General features: G+C 41.1%; 1 protein-coding gene across 5 annotated transcripts in view; it reads right to left on the reverse strand.

Annotated features, from left to right (window-relative positions):
• Positions 1-717: 717 nt before the first annotated feature.
• LOC118368381 (coiled-coil domain-containing protein 9B-like) overlaps positions 718-13,116 on the reverse strand; it is a 28,408-nt gene continuing 16,009 nt past the window's right edge. For all 5 annotated transcript variants that reach the window (XM_035752434.2, XM_035752430.2, XM_035752431.2 and 2 more), the window contains 8 exons: positions 11,279-11,463; positions 8,035-8,084; positions 7,871-7,921; positions 7,646-7,742; positions 6,941-6,974; positions 5,743-6,253; positions 5,560-5,642; positions 718-5,165 (listed from right to left, as the gene is read on the reverse strand). In XM_035752434.2, coding sequence (XP_035608327.1) covers positions 5,139-5,165; positions 5,560-5,642; positions 5,743-6,253; positions 6,941-6,974; positions 7,646-7,742; positions 7,871-7,921; positions 8,035-8,084; positions 11,279-11,463 — 1,038 coding nt within the window. In that variant the 3' untranslated portion in view covers positions 718-5,138. The remainder of the gene's footprint in view (positions 5,166-5,559; positions 5,643-5,742; positions 6,254-6,940; positions 6,975-7,645; positions 7,743-7,870; positions 7,922-8,034; positions 8,085-11,278; positions 11,464-13,116) is intronic.

The raw sequence follows: 13,116 nt of genomic DNA on the forward strand, positions 1-13,116 counted from the left end.
TGGGAAATGTACTGGTGTTGATTATCAGTGCTCAAAATGAATATAAGAAGTGAATTAGATGTGTATATAAAACATGACATATTGTAGTGTACACTGAGTATACCAAACATTAGGAACACCTTCCTAATGTTGAGTTGCACCCCTCCGAAAGCATTCCACGGGGATGCAGGCCCATGTTGACTCCAATGCTTCCCACAGTTGTGTCAAGATGGCTGGATGTCCTTTGGGTGGTGGACCATTCTTGAGACACACGGGAAACTGTTGAGTGTGAAAAACCCAGCAGCGATGCAGTTCTTGACACAAACCAATGCGCCTGGCACCGACTATCATCCACCCGTTTAAAAGCACTTAAATATGTTCTTGCCTATTTCACCCACAATGGCACACATACACTATCAATGTCTCAATTGTCCCAAGGCTTAAAAATTGTTCTTTAACCTGTCTGCTATCCTTTCATCTACAATGATTGAAGTGGATTTAACAAGTGACATCAATAAGGGATCATAGCTTTCACCTGGACAGTCTATGTCATGGAAAGAGAAGGTTTTCTTAATGTTTTGTATACTCTGTGTATATTACATAGGAAAAATACTTTTCACATTCACTCTGTTTTCATGATGTTTCTATAGGTCAGGGTTAGGGGACAAGAGATCATATTTTTGAGCAGTCAGTTGTGCACCTCTGTGTAAAGCATGACAGAAAGAGAAAGACAGAATCTGAAACAGGGGGTACTTTTTTTTATTGTGCTGTATGCTAACTTACAACTGTTTTACAATCATAGAATTTGCACTCAAGTTAATACAAACAAAGAAGACATTTTGACTGTAAAAAACTCGATGGACACACATTGTTTTGAATTATCCAAACATCCTGTGTGAGTCCATGGAGCACAGGGCTCACAGTGATGCACATTCATGTTGAAAGGAGCAGTAATATGGCAGACAATCATTTCTAAAATGTTCAAGTGTCATTAGGCAAGGCTTGGTGATGACGTAAATGTCAAGCAATAAATACACTTACCAAACAAACAAACTGTAACCCTTATCTAAAATCGAACAGGCACTGAACAGGAGAAGTACGTTTTGCACTACAGTCACATGGTTGAAGTCAATTCCACTACTTTGCACAAAAAAAACCTCCCTACGTTCAACTCTCTCCCTTTCTCCCTCTCCCAGGATCAATTTGTTCACTTCTGTTTTCTCCCAACAAAATAACTTCACTTCTGTTAGCTCTCAATTTCACTCTTTATTTTTCACCTCCACAGCTCCTTTTAATAACAATCGAAACAACCTCAACTTGCACCTGTAAATTGTCACTTGGTTATGGCAATGTGCTTTTAATACCATGTTCTCCAACATGTGCTGTACACTGAATTGCATAAAGAAGTACTCTAAAATGAAGAATGAAAGTGTTTCATTAATACACTTACTATTTATTACATGGTAAGGCGCTCAGTCATATTTTGTTGTCAGTCTTATCAAAGTATGATAAAACAACAAAGGCAACTTAATGACCCTTTCCCTACTTTAAATAAAGCACTCCATCCGCTAATGTCATCAAGAGTTTACACTCCAGCAAATAGTACTTGACAATCCAATTGAGAGAAATAAATCAAATCAACATGGACCGTTCGTTAATACCACATCACTCAAAACTAAACGTGAAATAGTTCCTACATTTTTTTTTTTAAGAAAAACAATGCAACAATTAACAACCATCATTGAAGGAGGAACCTTCTAGCATTTTAGCTATATTTGAACTTTTCTGCCAATACGATTTGTATTTGAAAATAGCAGAAAATGTATACTGAACTTTATATTACATTGTAATCCCACACTTAAATAATGCACTTGAATGGACTTTTACTTCATGTCACTGGTTTCACCAAACCAAGCCGTAAACTACTGTATGAATGAATGAGCTATCATATCAACAGATAAGTGCAATGGTTGGAGCGTTCTACTTAATTGATCATAAGAAAAGTTACATACAGCGCCATGAAAAGTATTTGCCCCCTTTTTAAGGTTCTCTACTTTTGTATATTTTTGATACTGAATGTTATCAGATCTTCAACCAAAACCTAATATTAGATCAATGGAACCTGAGTGAACAAATAACACAACAATTACATACTCATTTGATTTATTTTATAAACAAAGTTATGCAACACCCAATGCCCCTGTCTGGAAAAGTAATTGCCCCCTTATACTCAATATCTGGTTGTGCCACCTTTAGCTGCAATGACTCCAACCAAACGCTTCCTGTAGTTGATCAGTCTCTCATGTCGCTGTGAAGGAATTTTGGCCCACCCTTCAATGCAAAGCTGCTGTAACTCAGTGTGCAAAAAGTGATACTTTTGAATAATCTGGCCATAGAATATACTTCCAAAAGTCTTGATTATCATCCAGGTGTTTTCAGGTGCTTTTTGGCAAACTTGAGTCAACTTTTTGGTTTACATGGGTCCCATTATATCTGGTGAAAACCAAACACTGCATTCCACAGTAAGAACCTCATACCAACAGTCAAGCATGGTGGTGGTAGTGTGAATCTCTGAGGATGCTTTACTGCCTCAGGACCTGAACGAATTGCCTTAATAGAAGGAACCATGAATTCTGCTCTGTATCAGAAAATTCTACAGGAGAATGTCAGGCCAGCCGTCTGTGAGCTGAAGCTTAAGCGCAGCTGGGTCATGCAGCAAGACAATGATCCAAAACACACAATCAAGTCGACATGAAAATGGCCTAGTTAAAGTCCAGACCTAATCCCAATTTCAGATGTTGTGGCAGGACTTGAAACAAGCAGTTGATGCTTAAAAACCCACAAATGTCACAGAGTTAAAGCAGTTCTGCATGCAAGACTAGGACAAAATTCCTCCACAGCGACGTGAGAGACTGATCAACTACAGGAAGCGTTTGGTTGGAGTCATTGCAGCTAAAAGGTGGCACAACCAGTTATTGAGTATAAGGGGGCAATTATTTTTTCACACAGGAGCATTGGGTGTTGCATAACTTTGTTAATTAAATAAATAAGATAAGTATATACTGCATATTTTTTTGTTATTTGTAAATGCAGGTTCCCTTTAATATTAGGTTTTGGTTGAAGATCTGATAACATTCAGACACAAAAATATGTGCAGCTCATTGCAACTAAAGGTGGCACAACCAGTTACTGAGTACAAGGGGACAAATACTTTTTTCACAGCACTATAAATACAGCCAGTGTACAGTATAACTATAAGCATATAATGCTAATTATATTTCATCATTCAAATTAGGCCTACTGCTAAGGCAAAGATTGACACAACAACACCAGGTAATTTGATTGACCATCACTTGCGGCAGTGAAGTTTAAACGCAGGGCCTGTTCAGGTCATGTAGGTTAGTCATCCATAGGAACTGAACTAATACAAGCATTAGGACTGGTATCTTGAAATAATACTTCAAATGTAAACAAAGACAGCCATTCAACATAAGTTTGCCATTCAAATAGCACACTTACCTAATGTATGACGTGTCAATACTCATACCTCAAAGAATAAAGTGCTTGTAAGTATTTTCAAGCAGACAAAATTCTCAAAATGACTTACTTTGAACATTTATCGTTTCCTTTTCCCACTGTGAGCAACTAGCATCATTTCAAATAAAAGAATATTGTGGATGCTAGTCTCACCTTGACCAACTAGGCACAGGACATCTTCAAAGAGCTATTGGAAGCAAATGTGCTATTAAAGTGGAACTGACAGCATTTTCTGACTAAAATATGGTTATTTTCCTACTTTCACACTTTCATAGAATGTTTGGAAATTATGTAGAGCAAGTCATTTGTGAAAATCAAAATTCAAAATTGCACTGAAACGATGGAAAATAAGTAGCCTGCTAACCTTTCTGCAGCTTGCCTGCCAATGCATGCTTGTCCCAACCTACGTTTTGACAACTGAATGGGAACTGCCTTGCCCGCCCATTTGATTGATGCCAAATGCATTTGATTGACAACTAAAGAGATCTGCATGCTAACTGTGTGTAACGGTCGTTCAAGTTCAGCTAGCTAGCCAAGCGATTCACGTCTCTTGCTAACTAACCAAATGCATCTCTAGCTGTTGCCACCGAAAAACGAAATGTGGGGAAACTCGTCCAATGACATGACATCCTCCCAGCAGCTAGCTCATTTGGCTCAGTGTTTTTAGCTTGCTAAATAAATAGCTACATACATACATACGCTAGCCTATTAACCACGTTATGGCTGACTTGTGATCATTGCCCTTGCTAGTTTGATTGTAGTGATGGGTCGTTAACTTTTTGGTGAACATCGGGAACCGAATTGCATTGAGACGTTCATTTGGCTTCCTGATTGCATACTGCTACTATACCAAAACTATGCATACATTCAGGCCCACACTCATTTTTGCAGTGCTTAAACCAATAATAATCTAATAAATTTGGCCAGGTAAAAATATATTTGAATCCGAATTTCCCGATCTGATATAATGGTAGCCTACTTTTTGGGCTTGACATTGGAGATTGATTCTCGGTGGTTCTAAAAATCATGGTTCAAAGTCAATTTTTAAGCAGTTGGAACAAAGAGCTGTTTCATAGCCAAATAAGCCAGCTCTTAAGTGAACGGAGCCAAATTAGCCAACTCACAGAAAATACTCTGAATGTCCATCACTATTGTATTGACATTCCGAGCCTAAACTATTTATGTCAATATTTTGGACAAAATATTGAGTCATTGAAACTGAAACAGTGCATCCCGAATGGAGGCAGCAAACCATGTACCAGGACAGCTGGGATTTACAAACTGATTGCAATATGTTTTGGACTACCATGAAATGTATTGGTGAATTATATGAATCATGCATTGAACTGCATCCATCTATTCTGCCAACAATGCCTTACACTACGTCATGAAAATGTCTTGTCAAATAGAACCTATTTTTAAAACCTCTTATTAAGTTGGTTTTGTAGCATGAACTGGAAATGTGATATTTTTGACTGATATTATGATTGTCTATTTAATATCTGCAAAGTAGTTAAAGTGCTGTGATTTCCACTTTAAACTAAAAGGCTTATGGTAAATTCTCTACTTAAGCATGTTTTGGTTTTACATATTGACCAATTCATATAAACGTTGAATGTCCTTCAAACAATCTTCCCATTTTCTCTTGCCTATGAAACAAAACAATGGAAAAAGGGGTTAAACAATGTGAATTGTTAAACAAGTGTAAGTAAGTACATTATTGTTTTTACTCAAAGGTAGGCATACAGTACTTATTTTTGCACAAGTGGTTGATAATTCACCATGCTACAGTGGTGAAGAGCTGGAATCTGAATATGCATTGTCTCTCAGCTATTTTAAATCCACTTGAACACTACAGAAGAGCATAGTGAATACACTCATGCAGCAATCAAATATCCACATTTTGCAGCCCTGATGAATCATACACACTTATCTCTCTATCCATCCAGTTTCTTTCTCTCATTCGCTCCATCTCTCAGTCCAGACTACAATGCAGATGAGCCATCCATCCATCACAGTTTCATCCTCTCAGTCTGTACTGACCTTGTCAATGCTGGTGGTGTGGGTTGGGTGAGTCTCTCCTGACTCCAGCCTCAGAACAGACAGACTAGAGTCAATCAGTTCCTCTGTGAAGGGAACCCATTTTTTAAAAACATTACATCATAGTGATAGCTATTCAATGTACCTATTTGACAGGGAGCATCCATGAACAAAACCATTGCCTACCTGTATTTCTGTTGCTATTGCTCTTAGCGTGTTCTAAAGGCTGGACAGCATTCTCCTGTGGAGGGGCAGCATCTTCGACATTGCTGTGTGAAGTGGGAAAAACAGGGGTGAGCACACTGTGCTGAAAGCAGCCATGACACTCTGTTTTGGAGGAATCGGGAATCTCAGAGCCCTCCTGCCCCGGTGTCTGCTCGTAGGCCCCGGGCCCATTGAGCTCCACCGAGAAGCGGACCTTCTCTGCAGCTCGATGGGACGATTCCTTAGCCTTCTCCTGTCTGGGTGTATCCTCCTCTGAGGTGTCGGCTGGGGCTTGAAGCCAGTCGGCTTGGTCCAGGGCAGGACTGACGGGTCCACTCACCTCCTCAGTCTTCACCACATCCGGGGTCAGGAAAGACTCAATTTTGAGGTAAACATCTTTGACCTCTGGAGTTTCTGCAGTGGAGTCGTCAACGTCAGGTCCACCCAAAGCATCAAGCTCTTCTAAGAATTCCTCCAAACTTGTCTCGGAGGCCTAAAGAACCAAAAACAAATTCCATTGGTAATATGAGCCCAAGCACAGCCATCTTTCATCGAAGCACAGAGCTATACAGAACAAAAATATAAAACGCAACATACAACAACAATAAAGATTTTACTGAGCTACAAAATGGCTTTATTACAGACAGAAATACTCCTCAGTACACGTGGTCTACGGTTGTGAGGCAGGTTGGACGAACTGCCAAATTCTCTAAAACAACGTCGGAGGCAGCTTATGGTAGAGAAATTAACATTAAATTCTCTGGCAACAGCTCTGGTAGACATCCCTGCAGTCAACATGCCAATTGCATACACCCTCAAAACCTGAGACATCTGTGGCATTGTGTCGTGTGACAATACTGCACTTTTAAAGTGGCCTTTTATTGTCCCCAGCACAAAGTGCACCTGTGTAATGATCATGTTGCGTTAATCAGCTTCTTGATATGCCACACCTGTAAGGTGGAGCGACTATCTTGGCGAAGGAAAAATGCTCACCAACAGGGATGGAAACAAATTTGTGCACAAAATTTAAGAGAAATAAGATTTTTGTGCATATCGAACATTTCTGTGATTTTTTAAATTTCCGCTCATGAAACTTGGGACCAACAGTTTACAGTATTTGTTGCGTTTATATTTTGTTCAGTGTACATTATCTAAGCAAAGCATTCAGTTTAAACCCCACCTGCAAATCATCCCCATCCTCGCTGGCATCCCATCTGAAATGTTAAAAGGTTTATGATTAGAAGCATTCAGAACGAGTGGTCAATGTACTTCAGTATCCTGGTAACAAAGAGTGCTTTTGCGCTTAGAAAAATACACAGAAAAAACACTCTCTCTGTTCTGTATGGTATCACAGATAGAGAGAGAAATATAGTGTGTGAGTGACACAAGAAGGACATGGAGAAGGATGATAGGTCCTCTTACACACTTGTGTTTAATCATCATCTCTGCACATCCTGAGAGATGCTCAAGACTGGTCTCAGCGGTTCTCTTCACACGCTGCTCTTTTCCCATTTGCACCAGCAGCAAAGCCTAATAACAGGCAACTGAGGCCAGGGACCACTCTCTGGACAGACCTGAATGCTCTTTCCCATGGCTAGCTCAATCTCAGAGAACTGCACAGCCACCAACACCTGCCTCTCAAGCACTGCTAACAGACTAAAAGCATTCTAGCCTCACGAATGGCTACAGTAGAAAACCCTGGAACAGTTGGCTTTTTAAAATAACAGTGTGAAAAAGTGAATATGATGTTTTTTTTAAATCATTTGACAAATGTGCACTTTTAGAGTAAGTCAGTGTGTTTTGCATACAGCCAGGCTACTGTATGTGTGTGGTTTCCTTCTCTCAACACGGGCTGCTACTACATTTGAAATCTGCTGCTACTCACCTTCTGGCCCTCCCAGTCAGCCGATCCTTGCCCTTGGCTTTACTGCTGACCACGGGCACTTTTTTAACCCCCTTGTCTTTGGCCCGTGGGTGCTGAACTGTCGATATAAAACAAGAGAAACATCAGAATAGTTCCTCTATCAGTACGTAGCATGTACTTAGAACTTCAACACTGATGTTGAACTGATTCAGCTACTGGTGCACAGTTTACAGCATTTCAACTCACCCCGTGACTCAGGATTTGATTTGGGGTGACCTCTTCTTGCATTTCTTCCTCCTTGAAATGAAACAAGTTCAACAATTATTGGGTATCACTTGATTATGGTCTGACTATTCCTGTGTTCGAGTTGACAAGAATGTTTCAAATTTATTACAGAGTGAATTTCTCACCTCTATCTGGAGGCCCCTGTACTCTCTCCTCAGGAGATTTATCTGAAAACCTAAATAGGAGACATTCCGTTTACAGTGAAAGAAGTAAAACCAAATACACAGCCAGGATGTTCCATCAACAGAAGAACTACCAGATAATGAAGCCATGGTTTTGGTGTTAAAAAGTAAACAGGCAAACTCTTTCATGCCAGGGTTCATGAAGGGTCCCATGCATTTGGACATTCTTAAATATCTGTATTGTTCCACGAACCTAACAATTTACAGCCATATTCAGTTCCCTGTATCATTATGTTCTGTGATCAGAGATAGAATGACACATTGTACAAAGATGAGTATGGTATCTTGAAGTCATGCTTCTACACTCATTCATTGAGAACATCTAAGCTGCTGAATAAAAAAAAAACTTTTATTGCTCTATTTAGTCTCTGGGGCCTTTTTTTAAACCATGCCAAAAAAGGAAAGGCATCCCAACCCGAGCTAAATATAGTCTCCTGTTCTCTCCTCTCTTTAAAGTTAGATGCTTCTTTCTTCTAAACAGTACTTGTATTTATCCAGCCACTGGGCCACTCACAGCACATCAGCTGTGTTTGAAACCTAAAAAGACAACAGAAAAAGAAGGGGGTGTTCATTTTTCTTTTCCTGGTAGTAAGGATGACACTGTCTGAAAGGATAGTGCCGCAATACATAAACAAATAGTGGGTTTCAAAATCAAATAATGCAGGTTATACACTATATACAGAAGTATGTGGATATCACTTGAAATTAGTCAATTCGGCTATTTCAGCCACACGTGACAGGTGTATAAAATTGAGCACACCGCCATGCGATCTCCATAGACAAACATTGGCCGTAGAATGGCCTTACTGAAGAGCTCAGTGACTTTCAACGTGGCACTCTCAAAGAATGCCACCTTTCTAACAAGTCAGTTTGTCAAATGTCTGCTCTGCTAGAGCTGCCCTGGTCAACTGTAAGTGCTGTTATTGTGAAGTGGAAATGTCTAAGAACAACAAAGGCTCAGTGGCAAAGTGATAGGACACACAAGCTCACAGAACGGGACACCGAGTGCTGAAGCTCGTAAAAAACGTCTGTCCTGGGTTGCAACACTCACCACCGAGTTTCAAACTGCCTCTGGAAGCAACGTCAGCACAATAACTTAGTTGGGAGCTTCATGAAATGGGTTTCCATGGTCAAGCAGCAGCACACAAGACTAAGATCACCATGCGCAGTGCCAAGCGTCGGATGGAGTGGTGTAAAGCTCGCCGCCATTGGACTCTGGAGCAGTGGAAACTTGTTCTCTGGAGTGTTGAATCACACTTCACCATCTGGCAGTCCAACAGACAAATCTGGGTTTGGCGGATGCCAGGAGAACGCTACCTGCCCGAATCCATAGTGCCAATTGTAACGTTTGGTGGAGGAGGAATAATGGTTTGGGCTAGGCCCCTTAGTTCCAGTGAAGTGAAATCTTAATGCTACAGCATACAATGACATTCTAGATGATTCTGTGCTTCCAACTTCGTGGCAACAGTTTGGGGAACGCCCTTTCCTGTTTCAGCATGAACATGTCCCCATGCACAAAGCGGGGACCATACAGAAATGGTTTGTAGGGTTCGGTGTGGAAGAACTTGACCAGCCTGCACAGAGCCCTGACCTCAACCCCATCGAACACCTTTGGGATGAATTGGAACACCGACAGAGCCAGGCCTAATCGCCCAGTACCCGACCTCACTAATGCGCTTGTGGCTGAATGGAAGCAAGTCCCCGCAGCAATGTTCCAACATCTAGTGGAAAGCCTTCCCAGAAGAGTGGAGGCTGTTATAGCAGCAAAGGGTGGACAAACTCCCAAGTAAGCCTAAACTGGCCTAGGTTTACCAAGATGCGTACCAAAGTTGAGTCAGTAAGGTCAACTCTACTTCTCCCTGGTTCCATCACGTTGCCTTTCAGCTTATCACAAACCACAGGTCAACTTCTTCTAGTGGATGTGCCCAATGTCTAAAATAGCTAACCAATGGAGATGGAGGTTAGAGTACTAGGGAGAAGGTAGTTTGAGTACTACATGATACATATCTTAAGAGGGCATCTTTCCCCTTTCAAGGTCTAACAGAGCCTTTTTCTAAGAATGGCTCACAAACTAAGGTGATCCAATAAAGATGTTACCTCAGAAAACAAACACATTTTCCAAGTCTTCCCTCTAATAGCATTATATGCCAGTCTCCAGTTTGCTGTGAATTGTTTTACGGTCTTGTGACTTGTTTGGATTAAGTCTTGTGACAGTGTGAAATCAGTATCATGGGATGAGGCACGGGCAGGGCCAGACCACCACATCTGGGGCCACAGGGCACCGACCTCCAGGATTAGTTTTATAGTAATCTCATGCAGTTCAGTATTCTAAAAAAATATTTCCATGAGGCGGCGAGAAAATGTTGCAGTTTAAAAGCCGATTCACTGCAATTCTACACATTCTGCCATGAGGCTGAGAGGAAGTGGCAGTTTTAAAGCAAATTTCCTGCAATTATAAACATTAACATACCTTATGACATGTTCATATGCTGTCTGGGGGGGCCCCCCAACCAAATATATATAATTATTTTTGGTTGGAGGCTGCCTCCAATTGTGTTAATACCTACAAACAATTGACATCTTCCGTCAGCCTAATTCAACATACTGAAAGTACCTTAGAGAGTCACAACAGGAAACAAGCCTATTAGTTCATTACCAGTAATTTGATAAAAGGGCCATAGCAATGAGAATAAGAACGTCACAGTATTGCTTTCCCTGTTTTTACCACTGTCTTCTCCACAGACATCATTCTGCGCTTCCGTAGAAAACAGTCAATGGCTATGTATAGAAGCAGGCAAAAAGTAGAGAAAAGAGAGAAACCGGGCTACTTCCTCTACTGAACAGCGAGGTAAAAGAGCAGGTAATCTGCGTGATGAGTGAGTGAGTTCATGTGTTAGTTTAGTTACAATGGCAAAAGCATGGTCTATATTGCATGGTAAGACACGACATGTGTGGTAGTTAGCTGCAAGCTGAAGTTGATATGTGAAAACAAAAAGACCAGAAGACGAGCACATACAGAAGAGTACACTCATTTTTAATTGTAACATGACTTTATAATGAAATGAAAAATGAGCACTTAAACATGCATCAAGCAAATGGAACAGCCAAACATGCAGAAACTGAAATGATTGACAATGCAAACTAAAGCGAAGTGCAAAGCAGCCAGGAATGGGAGCAGTGGGCTTACATATTCTCTGTTTTGTCCATGTCCCATGCCCGCCTCCACTGGCCATTGGCACTTCTGTGGCGGGCCACACGCTCCCGGTCGATCTGCTCACGCTCCTTCTTCCAGCGCAGGTACTCCTGCTGCTCCTCTTTGGACGTGGGGATGGTGAGGTCTGTGTCACCTGCCAGGCCTGGCCCCTCAGACTTCTGCAAGGAGAACACACGTACCAGTCATAGTTCAGTGCCAGTGGTGAAAACTGTGAAAGGCTTACCATAGTCAGATATAATAATATAATAATAATATATGCCATTTAGCAGACGCTTTTATCCAAAGCGACTTACAGTCATGTGTGCATACATTCTACGTATGGGTGGTCCCGGGAACCCACTACCCTGGCATCAAAGCTGTATTTTGGGTGTGAGAGGTAGCTTTCAACAAACTATGGGAGACAATAGCAATAAAAAGGTCAAAATAACAGCCAACAATCAGCTGGCCTTGGGTTGGTGAAGCCTCTGTGCAGTCCAGAAGATCAGAGGAACAACAGAGGTATGGGGTAGAACTGAACAAGTGCTCCTGGTTCTTACATGAAAGAGAACATGTCTGTAGACTGGATAGGCTTTTATTGCATCACTGGGACTAGTCACCTGGGGTCCCAGATAACTACACTGTCTGCAGGCTTTCATCCAAGTTATTATCTTGTTTCACTCATTATCCTTCCCATTGTGATTCATCCTCTCTGCCCAGTGTTGGTAGTGGAATTCTGTAGTGTGATGATAGTGGTAATGTTTCCATGGATGACCAAACCACTGGACTGCTACTAATATGCAGTGGCGTGTATTCATAGTTGCCAAGGGAGGCATAAATAAAAAACATATTTTGTCTCTCTGCGTTTCATAATATTCCTTCCATTCGCAAGAGGCTGAATGTATCTCCCTGGAGAAAGCATCCAAGCAAGCGAAACAGCCCCCCTCTGTCTCTGAATGTGTAGGCCATCTATCTGATGCTGTCTGCTCAAAGAGTATGACATTGTTGCCGCCCCTAGCATTGAATGCAAGGAAAGCCAGTGAGCATTTGGCCTCCCTTGATAAAAAAATAAATAATAATAGCCAATCAGCATTGAGCTAAACTGAGTGAGCTCAACTGTGAATGGTCCTGGTGCACCAAAAAATAAATAATAATAATATAAAAAAGTGTCAAGGGAAGCACATTTGGATTTGGCTTCACTCCAACCACATCGCATTGCATCATTGACAGAAACTGGTTGTCTAAAATGGTCCCTTTCCTAAATTAGCCATGGATGGAGATAGGGAGTTAGACTTGTGGTTTTATTTAATTCTCCGTACTGGCCAATGATTATAACGGCGATTCTGATCCTACCATTCATTCATACATACTCCTGGCCTGAGAGGATGGAAGTTCAATATGTAGCTAGATGTAGAAGGCTAATGTTAACTAGCTAATGTTAACTAGCTAATGTTGCCCATGAAAGAAAGTTAGGCTAGCGAGCAAGCATTTTAACTAGGTAGCCTAAGACAACAAAAAATGAAAGTCTGTACTATATGACAGAGGGATTGACTTCCATCAACATGAAAGAAAGGAGGATGGCATTTCTCTAGGGTGAGGGTGAGTCAACATGTTTTTTCTACTTGCACGCACACACACAAAACTATGGACATCCACATAATGTTTAGCTTACGTTGACTGGACTAAATAGTTTTTGGTATCTTGTAGTTGTCACTGTAAGCATAGGTGTAAGCATAGGTGATTTGATCATGTTGACATGTTGAAGTTGAAATGGTGCTGGAACAGTGGAGGCAGCTCCTGTTTTCTTTTGCGACTCGCAGTAACTCTCCGTGGTT

This window comes from Oncorhynchus keta, chromosome 35 (assembly GCF_023373465.1).
Source record: "Oncorhynchus keta strain PuntledgeMale-10-30-2019 chromosome 35, Oket_V2, whole genome shotgun sequence".
In the NCBI taxonomy this organism is placed as follows: domain Eukaryota; kingdom Metazoa; phylum Chordata; class Actinopteri; order Salmoniformes; family Salmonidae; genus Oncorhynchus; species Oncorhynchus keta.